Raw genomic sequence first — 23,131 nt, 5'->3', positions numbered from 1 at the left:
AATGAGAGATTAGAACTGATGAGGATTTAGGTTTGTTACTCAATAGCAACTTTTACTATCTGGAAGCTGGATGGGACATGGATAGCCATCTTAGTCCACTCCCTGGGCTAACAGATAAGGAGGAAGCAAGGTCTGGAGAGGTGCTGTGAATTCTCCAGGTCCCCTCAGTATACTGTTTCCCAGAACCACGGACACATGGGAATTGCCCTGTGGGCTTCTGAGGGCCATTGCTCTGCACAGGGGTGTGACTGGGAGGTTAGATGGGAATTGTAACAGGCTTCTGCAGAACACCAGCTCAATAACATGGCTTCTCTGGCCTACTTGCTTTTCTATGGCCAAAAGCATTGCAGAAAGCAAAACAGGCTGGTTGAGGGAAGGCAGACAGCTAGTCCTAGGAAATTCTCTTATTTAAAAACTAACTTTGATCTGATTTCACTTTTAATTCCTTAAGGTCATAAAAGATAAAATTTAAATGGAAATGATTTAGAAATAAAATCTCACAGGCATAATAGTTATTTTATGTTTATTTAAGAATCCAACTTCCCCAAACAAGCCAAACCACCTAAAGCTGAATTCTAATGTCTTAAACACTAAGATTTTTATGTGTGGTTAGAAATATTTGGTGGTCTGATACAGTGACATGAAATGCTACTATTTTCCTCTCTATTTTAATTAATTTATTAATTTTCCCCTGTGTACTGGGGATTGATCTCAGTGGTGCTCTATTACTGAGTTATACCCTGAGCCCTTTTATTTTGAGACATGGTCTCACTAAATTGTCCAGGCTGGCCTTGAACTTGGAATCCTCCTGTCTCTGCCTCCTGAGTGGCTGAGACCACCAGTGTGCCAAAGCACTTGACTAAGTTTCCACTTTTAAGTGGGCAAATATAACTGATTATTCACTGATGTGGCCAACTTCAGAAAATGCTAACTCTAATAATGGAAAATCCTCAGTGATGTTACAACATCTTCAAGAAGTACAGTTGGCACTTCTTTCTAGTTCAAATAGAACATTTACTGACAACTTTTAAAACCCTGTGGGTTCTATAAAGACACATGTCTGGGAGCAATGATCATCTTTGCATGTTGAAATGATTTATAATTTATAATTGACACATCCATGTTTTCCCAAGAGATAGGTGCTTTGCAAATGGACAGCAAGGTCTGTGAACAGTTTTATGTAGCAATAGTTAAGCAGCATAATCCCAGTGACTTGGGAGGCTGAGGCAGGAGGATCACAAGTTCAAGATCAGCCTCAGTAACTCAGTGAAACTTAAGTATTTGGTAAGACCCTGCCTCAAAAATAAATAAGCTGGGAGCGGTGGTGCATGCCTGTAATCTCAACATCTTGGGAGGCTGAGACAGGAGGATCATGAGTTCAAAGCCAGCCTCAGCAAAAGCGAGGTGCTAAGCAACTCAGTGAGACCCTGTCTCTAAATAAATAGATAGATAGATAGGGCTGGAATGTAGCTCAGTGTAAAGTGCCCCTGGGTTAAAAAAAAAAAAAATCTGTGAAGCAGATGATAGCTTTAAAAGCTTATTTCATACTGGGAGTATAGCTCAGTGGTAGAGTGCCCGCCTGGCATGGAGAAGTCCTGGTTCTAACCCCAGAACTGCCAGAAAAAAGAAAAAAGTTTATTTCCCTTTATATATTTTTTCTCTCAACAGTCCTGCTCATACAGGGTCATAAACAAGGTGGCCAGCAGCAGGTGCTGGACCGGATTCACATCTCACAATGTCCTAGCCATCTCTTCCTCATGACATCTCTTCTTCCTCACCCAAAGAGAGATTTTGTACCTGACCCAAAAACAGACTACAAATTCTAAAAGGACAAGAGTTTAAGTTAATGGAGTTATCATGGAAAGCAGAAAATGGGCTCCAGGTTTTAAAAGGTTACTACCAAGCCTCAGCCCTTTAAGGTGTTAACTGAATGCCAACGCCACTGTAAACTGCAGACTCTTCATTACTGGCACACCAGAACTCAACAGCAACATCATTTACTAAAAATTTTTTTTAAAAAGTTAGATAATAGAAGAGATTTACTTATTAAATAGGGACTATGAAAAGATTATGTCTGGGCTGGGGTTATGGCTCAGCGGTAGAGCACTCGCCTTGCACGTGCGGAACCTGAGTTCGATCCTCAGCACCACATGAAAATAAATAAGTGAAATAAAGGTATTGTGTCCAACTAAAAAATAAATATTAAAAAAGATCATGTCTAAGCTGACAAACAACTCCTTTTAAAATAAAATGTCTAAATTTGTATCCAAATTCTCCAACCCTCAGGCTCAGGACAGGAGATCCACATTAGCTTCAGATGGGCAGCTCTAAGGGAGATTTAGTGCCTCATACATTTTCAGCGTGTTAGAGAAATGTTTTCCCCCACAATTACTTTGATTTTATTTATTTATTTTGTGGTGCTGGGGATTGAACCCAGGGCCTTACACATGCCAGGCTAATGCTTTACTATGGAGCTGCCCCTGAGTCCTCTTTAAGATAGGATCTTGCTAAATAGCCCATGCTGGTCTCCAACTTCAGATCCTCCTGCCTCAGCTCTTGAGGAGCTGGAATTAGCTGGAAATAGGGGCATGTGCCACCTCTCCTGGAACACAGTTCCTTTTAAAAGAACCTCAGAAAATAGACTCTTGTTTACAGGATGAAAACACAAGCCACCTTGTCATTAGCCTCACCTTATCTATCCTGTGCAACAGCTTTTATGACAGGTTTCAGATTCTAGAAAAGGTGTTTCTAGAAGTTGCCCTGCACTGACTACTGCGGTTCCACAGCCAGAGCTAACATACAGTGGCATGGTGACTAGCATAGCCTGCAAGGAGAGGACACCAGTGCCAGTGTCTCTCAGAGCAGTCCTCTGTGAACCAGCCACTCAGGGTTTGTTTTTTTTTTTTGTACTGGAGATTGAACTAAGGGGCACTCGACCACTGAGCCATATCCCCAGCCCTGTTTTGTATTTTATTTAGAGAAGGGTCTCACTGAGTTGCTTAGTGTCTCACTGTTGCTGAGATTGGTTTTGAACTCGAAATTCTCCTGCCTCAGCCTCCCGAGCCACTGGGATTACAGGTGTGCGCCACGTCTCAGGGTTGTTTTGTTTCTATTTTTGGGTGTGTGATACAGGGCCTCACACATTCGAGGAAGCGCTCTACTACTAGTAAGCCACCTCCCCAGCCCTCATGTTCTTATTCCCTGCTGAAGTCTGGGTTTCATCTGAAAATATAAAACGAGAAAAAGACCTAAAACCTAAATACACAGGTGCCCAAGTAGCTTCTGGCAGTGTGACAGATTGCAGCTTCAAGAGGGAATGGCAAGGGCATAGAGTCAAGGTGAGTTTGAAAGTATGCAAAGCAGGGGAGTCTGCCAACATGGGCGCTCCACTCAGAACAGTCTCCTCCACCGGCTATGTCAGGTCAACGATGACAGCAGTGTGTGTGGGGGTGGGGTGGGGGGGCTCGGGTTACAAGAATTCTATCTTCACACAGAGTTGCTGCATTTATTTGAGGCAGGAGATTTCTTGCTTTTTCCCTTGGTCAATGTAAGGGCATCGCATCCAGAAGAGCTTTCTCTTCTAGATCACTCATTTTGCAGGGAAAAAACGAAATATCCCAAGAAAACAGTAAATAGCAGACAGATGATTTAATTCTATTACCTAACACTTCTTATTGTCAAGATCTGGTTTAAAGACAGACACCCTGGAATGGAACAGTCAGTATGTGCCAATATACTGTCGTGAGCTTATGATTTCACTTTAATCTTCCATTCAAACATGTCCTTTACTGTGAAAGCAACCATTATCAGCCAGGTAAAAAAGAAAATCAATTTCACTTCATTTTTTGAAGGACAAGCTATTATGATTTTAAAAAAGTCAGCACAGGCCAGCTGTCCCTTACAAGAGACCAAGACCTGGTTCACTGCTGGGCAGGCTTCTCTGGGATCCTCCTTTCTCATCTGGGAGAACTTTGGTTGATTATATTAGCATATCCAATCCTCATTTTTAAGTGCACTATTTAAATGGAAGTGTTTTGTTCACATGTTATTGATTCTTACCATCACACAACCAGGTCAGGTTTTGGAACACAAGTTATTAGCTGGAAAACACAGCTACTGCCTATGGACTCGGAGTTGTGCTAGGACTAGCAGGTGGAGGCATGCCAAGCCAGAGCAGGGGATGCTGCCCTTGCTGAGCCACAAGTTAGTGACTAGAGAGGTTAAAACTACCACTGTTCAAGTAGCCACTGTCAAAGAGAAACACTCCATTTAGAGTCTCATTCTTTGGATTTTGTTCTTTTGTGGTGCTGAGGTCCAAACCCAGTGTTCTGCCACTGGGTCACATGCTCAATCCTAGGGTTTCCTTCTTTCCATAGACCTGTTCTAATCCCAAGTCCCTTAATCCACAAACCTGCTTATAAAAGGATCAAGTGAGAGCCAAGAGAGTAATCTGAGGAAGCAATTATGTCTCACTGGGGTCAAAGTCATTTTAAATTTTCTAACGTTTTAAATTTACAAAGTTTGTTTCCCACAGTCCTATTATTGAAGGGTGCTGCTAAATTCCTTTGTTTAGGATGGATGCCCACTATCGAGCCACAGGTACTGAACAAGTCGATGAGCATCAGCCAGGTGTCCGCCAAGAAGCCACTGTCTGTGACACATGTGCAGGGTGGACACACTTCCTGCCTGTTCTCCAACAAGCAGTTGGAGTCCTGGGGCCGGAGAACCAGAGGGATGCTTAGCTGGCATTTTAAATGTGCCTACTGCTCAGTCATAATGATGGCGATGGAAACTTCACACTGTACGATGGGCTGAGTTAGAGGGAGAGACTCTCTTTCCCTGTCCTTTCTCCCCACCCACCTGTTCCCCCAGCCCCATCTGTTCAGCAACCTTGGCTCACCTCCTTGTGGGAGTCTTTGTGGGCTTCCAGAGTCTTCATGATCGTCAGCTCAGCGTAGTTTTTGAATCTTGCAGGCTGGTTTCTCAGAATTTCCCGTAAAACTCGCAATGCCAGTGCTCGAATTGAATGCTGGGTATGAGAGGAAACGCGACCCTCAGTAACAATACACATCCTTGAGGAGCCATACCAGCTCCAGGGTCCGCCAGGCCCAGCGCCTAGTTCTGGGTTCCCCAGCATCTCAAAGACCCCTGTACCCAGACTGCATGGTTTACTTGACAGGAACTCTCTAGACAGTTAGCTCTAGGCAGACAGGCACTGTGTGGCATGGTGCATCCCAGACCCAGCCCTAGGAGGAACCACAGAGGCTTCTTGAATGAGCTTTGAACTGCAGATCAAATGAGGATGACACCTCCAAGTTCATTATCAGTTCCCTGGGGATTGCCGGATTGCCTGAGACTTCAGAATAGAAATTACGCTTCTGTAAAGTATACCAAAGGACAGACACGAAGCATCTAGCCCTTTCCTGGGCATGGCCTGTGAACTCTTGAGAGACAGCTGCAGACTTGCTGGTACGCCTGACCTTCTATGTGATGAGATCATGATGGGTACAAGCCCGGAGTTGTTTAAGGCCTGAGTCATGTGTCTGGAGGAAAGCCATCCCAAACAGACGGCTAATCTCAAGAAAAGAGAATGGAGTTTACACCAAACACAGCCAAGGAGTACATCCTGATTCCTTGTCACTCAGCTGTACAATTTGCACACGAACACACGACCACCTGCTCTCCACGGGCCATCATTTCACCTCCTGATGGAGCCCAGCTAAGCGCGACTGCTTCCCCAGCCAGTACTGGATGTAAAGAAGTTAGTGAAGACCTCTCGCTTCCCTTCTGTCTTACTACTCCTACCCCAAGCACTGAGTAAGCCACCCTCTTTTCCTCCTCTGCCACGCAAGTCACCATCATGATGACCCTGGGCCAGGCCTGGTTAGCTTCTCTCAGTCCTGCCCAATTAGCTCCTCACCACACACACACTGTAGCTGTTTTTGCTAACCTACACAAGGCCAATGTGGAGGGATGGATTTTTACTTCTAAAAAGTTTAATTCTGGCAATTCCCAACATTTATTCATGTCACAAATACCTAGTATGTCACCTTCAAGTGTCCTAGCATGAAGAGGGTCTTTAATTCTAAAACAAATACTATAGCAGTCACAATGATGCAAGTGTCACTTGACTGACCCAGATTACTGAGAGGAACTGTGAATACAAGTAGGGTGAACTAAGACGGAGTTTCAGGGGATGCAATATTTAAAAGAATCTTTAAAAAAATAAAACCTTCTACTTCTCCATTCCATGTAAAACAGAAATGAATTCACAAGGAAGAAGATGCATCCTAAGAGACACATTCTATTCTAATGAAGTTTTAAGCAATTCTGTGTCAAAGTAACTAGATGCAAGAATGAGTTTCCCTCAACTACTGCAAACCCAGTTAGAGAAGCAGAGGCCTGTAACTAATAAAAATGTTACCTTAAACTATGTGAAAACTGAATAAATGTTTTGAGGTCAACTATGAGTGCAATCCAGATATGAAAGCAGAAGCCAACACCTCCTCAGCAAAGGACATCAAAACCTGCCACACGGAAAGGGGCTCTGTGGGGACAAGTCGGCGCCTCACATCTTTGTCTCCAAGGGTCTCCAGCAGCAGCAGCAAGATGGTCTTGAAGTGCTCCTCCCAGACGCCCAGGCTGTCTTCCCTGGTGATCTTGAGCAGCTCTAGCAGGGCACCTTTCCGCTCCTCCACCCGCTCGTTGTGGTTGGACAGTTCTTTCAGCAGGTCAGCCACCAGGTCAGAATGGTCAATGGGCACTGGGGAGAAACACATGACAGATGTCACCTCAGGAGGAAACGCTGGCCACAGGGCTCCTGCAATCCTCTCCTTCTCCCCATATCCTGTGCCTTTCCTTTTGTGCTCTCCCCCAGCCCAGGCCATGACAGCTGTCCAGTGCAGTTCTTGGTGTCTCTGCCTTTCCTTGCCATCTTTTCCCTTTAATTTTAGACAGAGAAAATACTAGATCCCTCCGAAAGTCCACACCCAGCCAAAAGCCTCTTCTTGACTGTATTCTTGTTCCACTGCAGGACAGACCCACTCCAGTACACCTGTATTCTAGGTCACCATCATCTCTAACGTGTTCCCTTTGAATGTCCACAGCTTGGGAACCAGCACAGTGAACAAATATCAAAAAAAGTGTCTGCACTATTTAGAGACTATCTGTTCAGACGGGACAGCCTGCACAAGATCACTTAGAACAGTTACTTGCAAGGCCCTGAATCACAGAACCAATAGAAAGACCTATCCTTTCTCTTTCCATGTTTTAAGAAACTCAATTCTGAATATGCAACTTTAAAGAGAGAGGAAAACAGACAAATCAAGCAAATATGAAGAACTACTGAAATGTATATTTGCATATTTCTTTAGCTTCTGACAGTAGGAAGAAAAGTACACAAGGAAGTTTAAATTGTTCAAAGAAGCTTGTCACTTCCCCCCTGCCATCCCACCTTTTTCTTTAAGCCTTTTAGTACACAGTTGGTAGATAAATAATAACTGACATCCTAATCTCGATTCGACCTTAATCAAAATCCATAATGGATAAGGTAAATGATGTTCCAATTCTACAAGTGATGAAGGAAAACAGGCCACTTCTTCTAGAAAACACAGTCACAGACACTCCACACCCCGAGCCCACTGCCCAGGGACCAGTGCTCAGGCAAATGCCCAGTGCCTACACACCGCAGTGACAGTGGACAGCCAGCAGGGTCTGTTCTCCAACTCCTGGACCACTGAAGGACTTCTTTTCAAACCCAACATCTGTCACTGTTGATCCCTCTCCCTCCTTGTGTCTCTGCATCTGGCATATGCCCTTCCCGTAGCCCTTCTCTCATACTCGTGTGATCACTGTGAGCCTGCTATCCAATGGGCTTGGGCCACCTGGGCCCTCACACTTCAGAACATACAGAAGGCAGGTGTAGTAAATGTTAATTGCTTAGCGTTCTAATTTAGGGTTCTCAGTTAATTATTCACTCAAAAATAAAACAGTAGGCTTTGACATAAGACATATACACATAATTTCTATTGTTCTTTTTTTGGTGGGGGGGACAGGATGTAATACATCCTCAGCCCTTGTTATATTTAATTTTGAGACAGGGTCTCACTAATTTGCCCAGGCTGGCCTTGAACTTTCAATCCTCCTGCCTCGATCTCCCAAGTCACTGGGTTTATAGGCATGCACCACCTAACCTGGCTCAGATATATGTAAAATTTTAAAAGTCACTATGAAGTGGAAATAAAACAAGTGAACATGACAAGTGAGGTAAAAAATGATAAAAGTAAGCTCTACATTAAAAATATACCCTCAAACCTATACATTCCTACTCACTTGTTACTTAATAATAAACACTGGTCTTTTTTCTTTTATTTTTCTGGTACTGGGGTTGAATCCAGGGCCCTCTATCACTAGTCCTTGGACACTGGTCTTAATATGGGAGTAAGGAAAAACCCAAGCTAGTTCTACTGCGGACTACCTATGTTATGTTTTATGCAAGATACATAACCTTTCTGAGCCTCAGTTTCTTAATATGCAAACTGGGAAAGAAGGCCTCTATTTCAGTGAGATGAGTACTCTGCTCAGCACCACGCACACACGTGGTAAGGCAAGCGCTCCGTGATGCTCCCTGGCCTCTCTCTCACCATGGCACAGCTCAGGGAGGGCTGCTTAAGGGCTACTGGAAGAGAAGGGGGGAGCCTCTGGGGGTACTTCTGATCTCACTTCCATGGCTGAGGGAGCTGGGAAGGCAGAGGTCAAGGCCTTCCCAGACACTGTGCACTGAGCTCTGTGCTAGGATGTCCTCCCCATCAGCTCCTGCCCACTCAGGCCTGGCCTCCTCATGATGTCTCCCCAGTGGAGGAGCTAGCTGGCCTTCTCTGCATAGGTGTCCCGGCTGCGATTTTACACAGTTGGTGTGATTATTTATTCCTGGTGTCTCCATGACCAGACTGCAAGTGTGCAGAGGGCCGGGACTGCTGAAGCTTTTGTCCACTGCGTGCTCGCGTGCCGAAGCACAGGTCAGGATTCATTAAGTGGAGTCTGAGCCAACAACTGAACAGCACAGACCCAGTATTTCCATTTATAATTGATCAGTATACTCAGGGATGGTCTGATAAGAGGGAAGGCATTTCTGAATGAAGTACAACCAAGCAAAGAGACAAACCATCTCTGAGCTGCTCCATGTCATCGTCAAACACGGCCTCCTTCAGGGCGGTCTTGTCGTAGGCGTTGATGGTGTCCGAGTAGGGATACGGGTTGTACTCCCGTGCACGCGGTCCTGGGAAGGCACGCGGAGGCTGGGTGTTGAGGAGGGAGGTCTTGTTGTCCAGAGCTGTCCTGCCTCCCTCCCCTTCACTGCCTCCCCGGCCCTCGGTGGCTGGCGAGGCAGCTCCTCCGTCGCGGGACACCTGGAACACAGCACACAGTCAGTTCCCTTCTGGGACTGTCAACAGGTTTTCTTTGAATGCCCAGAAATACTACTAGGGCCAGAGATTTTCATTGGAAACCTGGCCACTGACAAAAGAACAGCTAGGAGCATCTCATAAGCTACCGTAAAGGGGAATACACCTTTAGGATTGTTGTGTCCCCCCAGTCATCCACTTACACTTAATCTACTTTACTCTGTTATTTGGGGATTGGTTGTACTCAAGCATTTCCAAGGGATTGATTCCATGACATTCTGAAGAATCTTGGGAAGGGAAAGCCGTGCCCTCCGTGACCAGTACTCGAGGACCCTCATGTGCGACAGTGAGGTCTGTGTGTCCCAGACCAGGGTGAGGCCTCTCACAGATGCCCTGCCAAAGTCCCCCAAGAGACACTCCCAGCTGCGATCACTAAGCCTAAGGCTCTCCAGCCCCCTGGTCAGTTCCTGTATGTATTCATGAGGCTGGGCCAGACAACAGCGGTCACCTCCACCGAGGGGGACCTCAGCACCTCCTGGGCAGAGGCACTTCTCCTCTGGATAGTTCTGACTCAGGGTCAAAGAATTAATCTTTGTTATTTTCTGAGTTCTGTTTTTTTTTCCCTAAGAATACTGTAAGAACTGTCTTTGAAAAACCAAAGCCCCAGTCTTCTGATGGCCCCACACCATGTCTTGGCCCCTCTATCCCGAGGGGCCTCTCCTGAGGCACACTGGCCTGGCTAGCCCCCTGTAACCGAGCCAGTATGGGCTGACCAACGGCAATGGGACAGGCTCTCTCACCCAGACACTGACTGCCAAAGTACGGGGGACATGCTCCCAGGCAGTTGGACCACCCTGGGGACTGCAAGGCAACATTTTCCTTGGGCTACTGCTGACGAGACATCTCTCTCATTTTGTGCTTATGCACTTGCTTATTTTTCTCATAGTTAAACACTTATAACATGTCATTTTAATTACTTGTGAATGTACGATTTGGTGACATTAAATACACTCGTGATGTTGTGTAAACATCATCATTATGTACACCCAAAACCTTTGCATCATTCCCAATAAAAACTCTATACCCACTAAAAAATAACTTCCTTTCCCTTCTTTCCCCACTCCATAACCTCTATTCTATTTTTTGTCTCTATGAATTTTTCTGCAAATAAAGGGAATTATAAAAATATTTGCCTTTTTATGACTGTTTTGCCTGTTTCACTCAGCATGTTTTTCAAGATTCAACCAGGTATAGCACACATATCAGGTTCCATTCCGTTTTAAGGCTGAATAATATTCCATTGTCTATATATATCATGTTTTCTTTATTCATGCATCTGTTGATGGACATATGGGTTGTTTCTACTTTTTGTCTACTGTGGATAATTCTGCTATGAACACTGGTATACAAATACGTGTTTAAAACCTTGCTTTCAATTCTTTTGGATCTATACCTAGTGAAAAAGCTGATAAGCATTTGTCTTTTAACATCCACAAATAATTTTATACCGATTTAATTAAGATAAGGATATAATATATGCATAGGCCTGAACAAATTAAGACTAAAAAGATATAATCATATCTCAATAGCAGTTACTCTGAGTAAAAGACAATTCAGAGATGATTTTAATTTTTTCTTTGCAAATTCTTCTAAAAAATAGATTGCTACTATAATGAAAACACCTTTTATTAAAGGAAAGAGATTTAAATAACTTCAGACATTTAAAAAATAATGCTACACAATCCTAGTTCTAATCACCTTTAACAATAATAAAATCTTACTTTTGTTTCATATTTATCATCCCACTCTTGGTCTATATGAGGACTTTATGCAGGGTGGAGGAACCCCAGGGTATGTAGCAGTTTATATCTTGCTTTCCTTACTCCATAAGCATTTCATGTGTGAATAAAGTTTTGTAGCCATCATGTTTAATCATATCACTAATTTTTATTTATTTGTTTTTTAAATAAGATTAACACAACTATTCCCCTTCTATATTAAAAAAAAAAGGTTTGCTTTTTGATACGTAAATAATGTTAAATACACAACTTTGTGGAAATAATTTATTTATTTAGATAAATAAATAAGTTGTTCTTTTCTTTTGCCGAGTTCCTTATTTAACACAGATTATTGGGTAAAGGATATGAAAATCACATTTGTATATATATTCTAAAACAACTATATCACTTTTCCAAGCCACCAATATTGCCCTAGTTTCTTATAACCTTTCTACCATTAAATGATGTCTACTTAAAAGCAGAATAGGACTTCAATTTCCATGCCTTGTACTCTGTGATTACTCATTAGGGGGGACTTTCCCCCATGTGTGACAATCTTGTTTCTCCTCATGTGAGCTGTGCTCCCACTGGATGGGACGTTCGTTCTGTGGTCCTCCCCCGTCCAGGCTGGGTCTGCTCATCCAGCTCTGAGAGACATACTCCTGACTTCTACACTCAATGCAGTTTTGCCCTACCTCAGCTTCTCAGCTAACCAGTTAGTAATTATGATGAAGATGCTGGACTGCAAACTTCCTCAACTCTTTGCAGTGCTGGGGACGGGAGCCAGGTCTTGAGCAAGCCAGACAAGTGCTCTCCCCCTGAACCAAACACCAGCCCTACACTTTGATTTTTTGGCTCTACTGTTACTTTTCATTCTACCCTTTCTAGTCACATCCTCACTCAGGAACAGCCCCACCTCTGGAAAACAGCAGGCCCTTCAAGTCTACTGTTCCACATCTGTGGAGTCAACCAGCTATAGGTCAAAGCTATTCAGATAAAAACCCTGCATCTGTAATGGACACGTACAGACTTCATTTTCTTGTCTCTATTCTCTAGACAATACAGTATAACGACTGTTTACACAGCAGTCACATTGTATTAGGTATTGTAAGCAATCTAAGGATGAATTAAAGGGTATGGAAGAGCTGTAGCAGTGGTGCACACCTGCCGGAGAACTACAGGTTCAAAGCCAGACTCACAATCTAGCAAGGCCCTACATAACTTAGTAAGACCCTGCCTCCAAATAATGCGAGGCTTCTCAAGCTTTGCCCTCTTTACTTCTTCCCATCAAGTTTCACTTCTTTCCATGTTCACTGTGGTTTCTTTGGTGAAAAATTATACATCACCTAAATGTTCCAAAACAGGCCACTGGGTACACGTCCCATACACATGCTGAATTATCACGCAACCATAAAAGTTCACACAGAGGAATACCAATGGGGAAAGCACTCATGTCCTGTGCCAAGCAGGACACACAATATGATATCACCCCCCTCCCCCACGTCAGATGGGTCATGTGTTGACATCATAACTAGGTTTAGAGGAAGGCACATCTGTACAGCTCACACAACAGTGTGATTTTTTGGCTCTACTGTTACTTTTCACTCTACCTTTTCTAGTCACATCCTCACTTAGGAACAGCCCCACCTCTGGAATATAGCAGGCCCTTCAAGTCTACTGTTCCACATCTACTGTTCTCATTGTCATTCTTATGAACCAAAAAGGAACCTGATGGCACTTTTATAAAAACAATATTACATATTGCCCTAAATGTGTGTGTGTACACACACACACACACACACACACACACACACAGGAACAAAGTAACTGTGGCTATATCTAGAGATAGCAATTAATTTTCTTTCCATTATCTAAATATACATTGGGCATATGTTACAGTTATAACTGGATAAAGTAACCCCTGGTAGAGGTCTGTTTTCCTAGGCTCTCTACTGTATTGATAGGACTTCCGTTTCCTCAGTCAGATCCCCTCACTCCCAGGGGGGCTTTTGGAGATACCTCTCATTCTCCTCCCCACCCCAAGCCCCAGGCTTCAGAGCAGGAGCTGCAGTGGGAACACAGTCCCTGTCCTCCCCACACGCCCACCCTCTCTCCTTCCTGGCTAAGGCCAATTGCTCCACCCGGGCCCACATCTCATGCCCCACATCCTAAAGGCTCTGTGTTCATGAGTCATCTGCTCCCTTCCATGGTATAAACAGAGATTTTTAGGTCAGTCTCTCCTACCTGAAAAGCCCCTTGAATGAACCCCATCTCTTCCCAGTTTCTCTATGTGCTTCCTCAACCCACTGTAGTCTGGTATCCATTCTCATCTCTGCATTGAACTATGCCTTCAAAAGCCAATTAACTCTTGGAAGAAACTGAATTTGGAAATTATAGTCCATGTGTATAAAGTTACTTAAGATAAAAAAAAACATGGAAGTCCAAACAATGGCCTCATTCTCAAAGAAAAGCTCTTGATTCTACATTAAAACATTTTGAAGTAAATGCATATTTCATATAACTTAGGTTTAAACAGAATTAAATATTTAATGCAAATAGTTTTAAAGAATCCATTGGCACCAATTTATTCCACCTCTGACCTGTTACCTCTTTGTCTAGAAAGTCCTTCCTCAACAGTTTGCCCACCTCTCATAACCACAGGCTCCCTGGTTCATTCTCTTGGCATCACTTGTCCTTGGGATTCTGTCCTTAACCTCACCTGGGATTTGACTCCCTGTTCTTTTCACTACCATCAAGCCACTCTTCTGCCCTCAGGCACTGGCTGACACTCCTGACTGGCATCTTTACAGGCCTAATGACCATGAGGCTTGCTTCTTTCACAGGTCCTACTGTTCACACACCCACAGCTGAATTTACTATGGCCCCAAGAGGTCACCATATACTTGAATGGCACCACTGAATGGCACCAGCTCTGACTTCAGACTCTTCTGTTTCTGTTCTTGCCCTGTCACTTCCTCCAGAATTATTCTCCATCCTCCTCTAGTGAGAGCAATCTTTCTAAAATGTTAAGTGGGACCATGCCACCTCCCTGCTTAAAACTCCTTCAAAGACTCTCCATTGTCCCCAGGACAAATTCAAGGAACAGGCTAGAAATTCCTCTAGTGTGTGGGCTCTTCTTGAGCTGACCTCTGAGGCTCTTCTTTGAAAACCTCCCCAACAACATGGTCCACCCACTCTCCACTTCAGCCATAATGAATACGAACAAACTCTGGGCTGCTCTCCTCTCCTGACCTTCACACAGGCCCTGCCTGACTACCACTCTTCTGCTGACAGACTCCTGACCGTCAGGTCACCCCAGAGGGCCACACCACCTCTGCAGCAGCTTTCTTAGCACCAGGCTTGTGGGTGTGAGTCCTGACCACATCCACTGCACCACCATCTTGTGCTTGCTTGCCTGGCTCTCCCACCACAATCTCCCAGGAGGCTGGTGTCTGTTTCAGGGTCACCATTTGATGCACATAGTAGGAACAAAATATGGGATAAACAAAAGCAAACTGAGAAAAGGACATTTGATATTCCTTGCAAAGATAGTCACGGTGACTTTTCTGAATTTTTGTAAATGTGCCTTGGGCCTCTAAAAATACTTATTCTAAGTATAGGATAAAAATAACGATGAAGCTCTGTAACCTTGGTGGTCGGGTTCAGAAGATTCAGTAACCATCAGTTAATCAATACTTAGTTCTCTGTTAGCCTGAAGATACTTACGATATCACAGTCCTTTTTGCCATCTCGCTTAATTGGCTCATTCAGATCTTCTTGGCTTCGGAAACTAAACTTTTCAATGGCTTCTGTAACTCCCCGCAGAGAACTATAGATTTCTTCAGAGTTCAGGTTCTCTGTGTCATAGTCCAGCATGCTAAAGAGCAAAAATGTTTTATTTCTTAAATGGAGGCACATGCATAAAACTGAGATATGGGCATAAATCACTTAGTAATTTACAGAACAAGATATAAACATGTTTCTCTGGGTGATTTGGAATGAAAGAGAGACATCTTTGGTTAGAGTACCATCACTGGACAACTGTACATCTTCCTTGTCAAATCTGACCCCCCCACACATTACATAAGCACTCAAGAACCAGTGGGAAACAACGATAACCACAAGAATGCAAGAACTCAAAGAGTGACAACTGGTGACTGAATGCACGAGGTAATGAAAGTGGAAAAACAACTTTCTCATTTTGAAGATGGAAAAAACTAGTTTGGTTGTTACTGGTCTCAAATGTACAAACTTAATTAAGAGAACTGGCACCTGGAAATAAAATACTATTACAAACAAATTTCAAGAGGAGCAGAGCAAATGACTTCACAAGACTGGGGTATGTTTGCCCGTCAGCAACCAACCCCGAAAACTAGGAAGATCCTACATGAAAAAACAAGAACAAAACTACCCTGTGGCTCAAAGTCAGATCCACCCTACTAGGCTCCTGAGAATATTAACTACCAGCTGTCCAACCCAGGAGCTTGCTGTGAACACTGCACTCTTCTAGATGCTTCTACACTGAGTTTTATAGTAAAGGTGGATGTTACAAAGATGTGCTACCTTCCTGGACAGACATATAAAAACACTCCGAAAAGCAAGAAACACCTGTCCTTCAAGGAAAGCGATGTCAGTTGCTGTCCTTTGAGATGCTGAGTAAAACATGACATGAAGCAAAAATGTGAAGTCTTTTGGTGTAATGCCATTTGTCAACGAGTGTCCTTAGATGTCAGAAAAGTACACTGAAACAGAGAGGACCCTGAGAACAAAACTCATTGCCATCTCTCACTGAGAATAACAAAGACCAAAAACGGGATATACTGATATAAAGAAAACAAGCATTATTTAACAGTCAACTGAGAACAAGTCAGAAAAAAAATATAACCTAGTTTAAATGTCACTTGTTTCAGCAAAGTATTCAAGGAAAGATCAGATGAGTTAGTCTAAATTAACTTTCAGAAAGTCCTTAGCTATGTTGAGGACAGTTAGGGACATTCAGAGAATCCTTGGTGTGTGTTAGTAAGTATGGATAATTATTAAGAACTAAAGAAAAGTAACTCTCTGCTCTTCAAGAGAGAGATAATGAAGAAACTAGGCACCTACTGTTAGGAACCCTTCCTAAGAGCAACACAACCGACCCATGCAATTTTGTAATTGAAAAGCAATAACTTTTAGTAAGTCCCTACCTTTACCTAAAAACAGAAAAGAAAAGAGAAGGTCTGGGCAGATGATGTGGAGAGGTACCACTGCGAGTAGCCAGCTCTCTGCTGGCTGGAGGGTGCAGCAATCCAAGTGTCTTCTAAGGCTGGCTTGGCTTCTGCAGAACATCTGAACTCCTTCCAGAGACGGAAGCTATGTGCCTAAGACGGCAAAACTGGCCCAGACAGGATCATTCTTTCTTGACAAATGAAAGAAAACACACACCCAGACTATATTTGAAGAGTTCACAAAAACACATGCCAACTCAAAGCCTTGCTCTGGTACCAAATGAATAAACGTGAACTTGAACACATCTGCAAGTGAAACTCCATGTATATTCTAACAAAAGGTAGAATAAGAACCTGAACAAAATTCAAGATATCAACCTCTTCTAAGTTCACAAGGTTGTCCCCAAGGCAGTATCTCTGGATATGCAGAAAGCACGACTGGGAGCAGAGCCCCCTCCCAGCCCCCTTTCCTAGGAACACTGCAATACCAGCTTACTTCCAGACAAAGGCATTTATACATCTGACCAGTACACTATTTCATATATAAAGACTGAGAATTATGACTCAAACAAAATATATATACAAGGTGTAAAAAAATGCCTTAAAATACTTTGTCACAATAATAAAAAAATAATAGCATAGCCCATGCAAAAGTAAAAAACAAAACCAAAAAAAACTGAAAGTGATGGATGGACAAGAGGCAGTCTGGCAGAATGTCAGTTTTTTACGGGATGTCACAATATTATTTTCCGTGTGTCGCTTCAGAGAATGTTGGCTTTCAGATAAATTCATGTCATGATTCTCAACCTGAACTTTCTTCAAACAGTTCATTTCAGTTTAATTGACTTTACCATTATAATAGCCTCTTTTGAAGATAAGAAAATAAAGGATTCTGCCAGTTAATGTTCCTCCTTCTCACTTTTAATGAATAAACCCACTTCAAACAGGACTCCTTCAGGATCACTAGATTGAGCTTTGAAGTATCTCCTTGGTATGAAGCTAAAATGGTGAGCTCCAGGTGAGAGACATACTGCTTTCCAACCAGGGAACAGTTACTTTCTCTGCTGTTCTATGCTTTGGCTTGACTTGCCTTTCCCAATCAATACCAGAAGCCCTCACTACACAGGGAGGAAGGGTCTTCCCAGGAAGATTGTTGTCGGGGAGTGGGTTTGAAAGCACTTCTCAGGGACAGCAGGAGGGCCCAGAAGCCCACTGAGAAGAGACTCCATTAGCTGCCTGCACCATGGTCTGTGTCAGGCCCTAGATGATCCCAGCACAAAGTCTTTAGGTCAAAGGCCAGGTCCTGATCACCTGTAAGCACTCTGATTAAACCCCAAAGTGCTTCCTCAGAGTTCTTTAGATTAGGAAGTTATTCTATCTGTTAATAGTCATTAACCTGAGGTCAGACCATGTTACCCAATACTGCAGCTGAATACAGCTCTGGAATTGTCCTATCAGGAGTGGGGAGGAGTGCAGGGTCAAGTCTCCAAGAAGAAACAAGAAAGAGAGGAAGCTGCTTGCTGAGGCTTTCCTCTGTCATTTTGTAGATTAAGGATGATATGGGGACTAAGTGATAAATCAGTGGGGTTTTGGTACAGAGCAAAAGACTCCTTTTTAAAGTGTCATCCACTGGTGAGTTAGATCAATATACATTATTTTGTGTTTATGGGAAAGATGATTCTAGGAATGGGATGATTCTAGAGACAGCCCTGTTGGCTGGCTGGGGCTGAGACTTAGCATGCAGGGCAATATATTGGAAGACTATCAGTAAACTGATGCAAACTACAAGACAAGGTTAACTTAAAAAAGTTAATATTAAAGAGAGCAGTGTTCTCTGCTTGGCTTAAACTTGCATATCTAGAAACAGTCACCACAGGGTTCTCTGAACATTTTACAAGTTACTTTCAGACCTGTGAGAGCTTCAAAAGAAAGATGTGAAAGCATTCTGTTAACCTGTATACTGTGTTCAGTTTTGTTGTTCTGGGGACTTAAAAGCAGGAATGCAAATCTTCTGCGCAAAAGCTATCTGTGAAGCAATTCAAAACTTCAGACTGTTTTTGTTGTTGTTTGCTTTTTGAATCCTCATTCTATCACAGAGGGCATATAAACTCTTCTTTGAAAGCACAGTGACAGCCAGACTACCTGGTGCTCTGCTCATGTAATTACGGGCTTCTGGCAAACGACTGTCTCATCTCTGCACCCAAGAGCCCCTAATCAGGCATCTGTAATATTACACAGATCCTTCTTGGTCCTGCAGACCTATCATCTGCCTTAATACCTGAGAGAAACACACTTCCTTCTTCTAGATGCCTAACACTGCCACAGTCAACGAGCATCAGGGAATGTCACTCAGCACTGATGATGGGCTTGCAAGATGACCAACAGCTTTCCTGCCGAGAAGGGGTCATTCTTTAGTGAGAAGCAACAGTGACGCCATCTCTTGGGACTTCTGTCTGGATCTGTGTGCTCAAGAGTATCACCATGTGACACAGTACGTGAGAAAGGAAGTCAGTCCATACAGTAACAGAAAGGCTGAAGGCCACCTGTGAGGTTCAGGGAAGCGCAGGTCTTGTGTGCTCCGGGGTGGAAAGCCTCTTGTGCCTGAGAAACCTGCTAACAGTTGAGACTGTTCCCACTCTCAACTACCTTTCCTGAGCTGCTTCTAGGGGCTGAGCAGTGCACTGGGCCAAAATACTCATGAGAGCAGACAGTGATGAATCTGGTCAGGTGATAAAAGGGTCACTGTCATTGTCGCTGAAACATGGTGCATACTAGTTCATGAGATTTGGCCCAGGTCACACACCTGCTCACACTTCTCACCAAGGCTCTACTCCTGCTAGGCTAAGCTGAGGCAGGAATCAAGGTGGAGGAGCTGAGAGGCCTTCCAAAACACCTGAGACGACCGTGGAAATGTAATAATATTGTGACACCTCAGACAAGTTTAACAGGTAGGGTGTTACCTGGGAGAGTAAGAGCGCCTGAGAGTCTTGTGGGAGGGAGCGGTGGGAATGGAGTTAGGCTGAGAAAAGGGAGGTGGGTGCTTCGATAACCCATCGGCACTCCAACCCCACAACCGACTGCAGTGATCAGAAGAGGAAAATCAGAGAGAGAAACACAGAAGGCACAGGGCAGGGGACGGAAGACGCTACATTCTAAGTGCCTTACACGTTCCTCTTTCCTTGAAAAAAGTTCTATCAAACTTAGCTGGAACAAAATTAACACTTCACCATTCAGAGAAAAAGAACACATTTTGTTTTATAGTTGGTCCTTAATAAGACTGCTTCATTCTCTTCTCTGCCAACCACAGGACGCATTTACCACCTAAAAGTCACATGAGATTCCAAGTGTGCCTGTGAGAGTTTGTGCATCTGTGAGTCTGACAGTGCATGTGTGAACTATGAAAGAGAGTGTGTGTACCTGCTGCTTGAGCTGGGAAGAGCATTATAAACACTTAACACACAAGAAAATATGGATGTTCAGTTTTGGACAACTCACCAGTTATTTAGAAAGAGGAATTATGGGGCCTCGGTTCAAATGGGACCAGAGTGAGCACACCAGGGAGACTTAGAAACCATGCTATTCGGACACAGAGCAAGCTGGTATGGGACAGAGTGCTCTGAGGCTGCAATCCAATCAGAGTTCAGAGATAGGCACTTTTTTTCTAAAAGAATGGCAGAACCTTGTTTGGGGCATTTAGCCTCAGCTGGTCAGTTTAGGAATCTTGATTCGTCTGCTAGTATTACTTGATATGAGAACTAAAATTCTCACTAAAATACAGGTATTTGTCTTCACTTCCCAAATGTCACTAGCTGACTTAGGTTTGCAGAGACCATGATGGAAATGTCCAAGCTCAGTTGCAATCTAAAGGGTGGAGCGAGAGACCAGGAGGCAGGAGCTGAGCTGGCTGGGAAGTGGGGTGAGAACGTGGGGTGAAGTTCATGGTATGAGGTAGGGCTTCTGTGGAGCAGTCCTGCCTTGGCAAACAGGGGAGCCCCAGCATGTGCTTTTGTTAAGGTTCTGAGCTTTTGTTAAGGTCCCTATTTTATAAGGAAAATATAGTGTGGAGATAAGAGGTCACTGTGCCATGGAGGGTCTGAAACCCTCCAAGTCACACAGGGGGTTGGGCACTAGAGGAATATGGTGACACCCTCAAGCTGGGGTTCTGCTGATGGATGAAGACCAAACAGATGTGCCCATCTGCAAGTATGGGGCAAAGGCTCCCTGCTAACCCCTATTTTGATTCTATGGATGCTTTTGATTCTCTGACAGAAAAATGTAAAATCCACTTAAAATTACTTTCCATTGCCAGGGGACTCAGAGGTGATCCATGCAGTGCCTTTCTGCTCTGCAATATATTTGCCAAGAATGTGCAACAGTCTGGAGCAAAACCCTCACCTGTTTTGTTTTCTTGATGGGAATGAACTTCAGATAATTTCTGAAGCTCTTTGCAACTCTGTTTTTCATTTGCCATAAAATCATACCATATAAAATGAGCTTAAACATAAATGTATTTAATAATGAAAAACAGTTCATAAATCTCACTAAATATCAACAACAATTAGTTGGTAACAGGTAGTCATTAAAGGGATGTTTTACAAAAGTTTAACCTGTTATCGATGGGCTGATAAAAATGACTTCCTTACCCATGATGTTTTAAAACTCTATCAAATTAGATTTATTCACCATTTTGGAAAGATTCTTTATAATTACCATGATCCAAGCATAAAAATTTTGCACCAAAAAACTGTGAAAAACGACCAAAATTCCTAGTTCATTTTGACACTCAAAATTAGATTAAAAATAAATGATTGGTGATAACTTTCCCCTTAAGAATAAAAACCTAGAGCTGGGGTGGTGGTTTAGAGGTAGAGTGCTTAACTAGCATGTGTTGAGGCACTGGTTTCGATTCTCAGCACCACATATAAATAAATAAAATAAAGGCCCATTGACAACTATATATGAATAAAAACATAACATGGTATCGCAGATTTTATTTCAAGAGCACTGCTCAGAAAAATTGCCGAGACTGTGTACTGTTTCTCGCCTCCTTAGAACATGGCAAATACCCATTCTCTTATTAGTGTAAGAATTCACTTCTTTTCCTGTTAGACAGTTTGTAGCCTATTTGAGTTTTTCTTATTTCTTCTAGTGCAACAACAACATGAGGCATGTCCCCCACTGCAGGACACCCTCTGTTGTAAGAAAAATAATTTCTCCTATTGAGCTCAAGTTGACTACAGTCATTTGGCTATTTCAGCACTGAATTGCAGGCCTTTTTTTTTTTTTTTTAAAGAAACAAGCTATGTAAATAATTCTCTAAAGAAGAATTTGTCCACAAGAAAATATGTAGGCCACATTTGGATTTTTAATAATGAATACAAATCTCTTAATTTCTCCCATTATTCTGTAATTCTAACAGTAATAATTAAGATGAGGCCAATTAAAGAGGAAAGGTGAGCTGGAAAAGTAAACTAAAATTTTTAATGATTTGAAGATCCATGAAGACTATTTTCTAGCCAGTTCTTTGGGATTCCACTAACAGCCCTCATCAAAGTTTCACCTAGGCTACTAGTGTATGGAAAAATAAGATACTTAATTTGAGTTATACCTTGTGGCTTATTACCTGAAGAATGTGATACCCTAATAATGCAATAAGTAAAAGATATATGAAATGTATATTATGGAAGAACAGATTTTGCAATTAATGTTGTAGAAATATAACATCTAGATGAAGGCAACAACTCAAGAGAGAATGCAAATTTTCTATAAAATTATACTATCAGTACTGGATCCTAGTCATTTAAGACAAACCATATAATTTAGATACAGATCTTAGCATTAGAAAAATTTAAAAAAGCTGGTGGACTCCCATTCTCACCTGGGGAAAATCAGACATATGGTTCATTAGTTTCTGGCCTCAACTCTTAACAGCCTGCTTGGAATCCTGACAGCACAGACCAGACTTGGAGATTAGCACATCAGACTTCATTATACTTATAGAATGGGGACATTTGGAGGGATACACATAAGGCAGTAGAAACTATTGCATTTCACCAAGAGAAAAATGCAAATTTGATACACTCCAAAATATTTACAAGGTAACTGAGGAAATGAAGAGGTTCAGTGGTAAGGAAGGAGTTTGTGAGATGGGATCATTTAACAATATAATTTTAAAAATATAAATTTAAAAACAAAGAGGTAAAAACTTAAAGGGAAAATGGTAGTATTTCAGTTTCATTTTAAGATCTTGATACCAGTAATCCTCAGGACACAAGCCTCTTGGTTCTTACTGTTAGTGAGACCAAAGAGCTGGATTTCACAGTGTGTGTGAACATTGTTGGTCCAGAAAAATTTAGACCTCTGGGGCCAAGTTATGGGAAGGAGTCACTAAAGCCACTATACAGACTTCTAAAGGCTCTGGTGAGATGGAGAAGTATTATCTAAAGATGCCATGGCAAAGTGTTTTCTCTTTTGAAGTCACTGTCCTAGATTCTAAGGCCACTGTTGCATGGTCCCAACAGGAGTCTGAATATGCTGATCCAATTTTTCTTTCTTTCTTTTTGGGTAATGGGAATTGAATCCAGAAACACTTTACCACTGAGCCACATCCCCCGCTCTTTTTAAAAAACAGTTGCTGAGGCTGTCCTCAAACTTGGGAATCCTCCTGCCTCAGCCTCCCAAGTCACTAGGATTATAGGTATGCACCACCATGCCTGGCCATGCTGATGCAATTTAATTCTCAGAT

The 23,131-nt window shown here is 42.8% G+C and overlaps 1 protein-coding gene across 6 annotated transcripts in view; it reads right to left on the bottom strand.

Moving 5' to 3' along the window:
• The window catches only part of Clasp1 (cytoplasmic linker associated protein 1), a 272,883-nt gene that overhangs the window by 20,862 nt on the left and 228,890 nt on the right, over nt 1-23,131 (bottom strand). For all 6 annotated transcript variants that reach the window (XM_076865838.2, XM_076865837.2, XM_076865839.2 and 3 more), the window contains 4 exons: nt 14,906-15,056; nt 9,164-9,407; nt 6,573-6,763; nt 4,901-5,029 (listed from right to left, as the gene is read on the bottom strand). In XM_076865838.2, coding sequence (XP_076721953.1) covers nt 4,901-5,029; nt 6,573-6,763; nt 9,164-9,407; nt 14,906-15,056 — 715 coding nt within the window. The remainder of the gene's footprint in view (nt 1-4,900; nt 5,030-6,572; nt 6,764-9,163; nt 9,408-14,905; nt 15,057-23,131) is intronic.

This window comes from Callospermophilus lateralis, chromosome 9 (assembly GCF_048772815.1).
Source record: "Callospermophilus lateralis isolate mCalLat2 chromosome 9, mCalLat2.hap1, whole genome shotgun sequence".
Classification (NCBI taxonomy): Eukaryota; Metazoa; Chordata; class Mammalia; order Rodentia; family Sciuridae; genus Callospermophilus; species Callospermophilus lateralis.
Note: the sequence above shows the minus strand (reverse complement) of the source record. Positions and strands in the feature narration are given on the sequence as shown.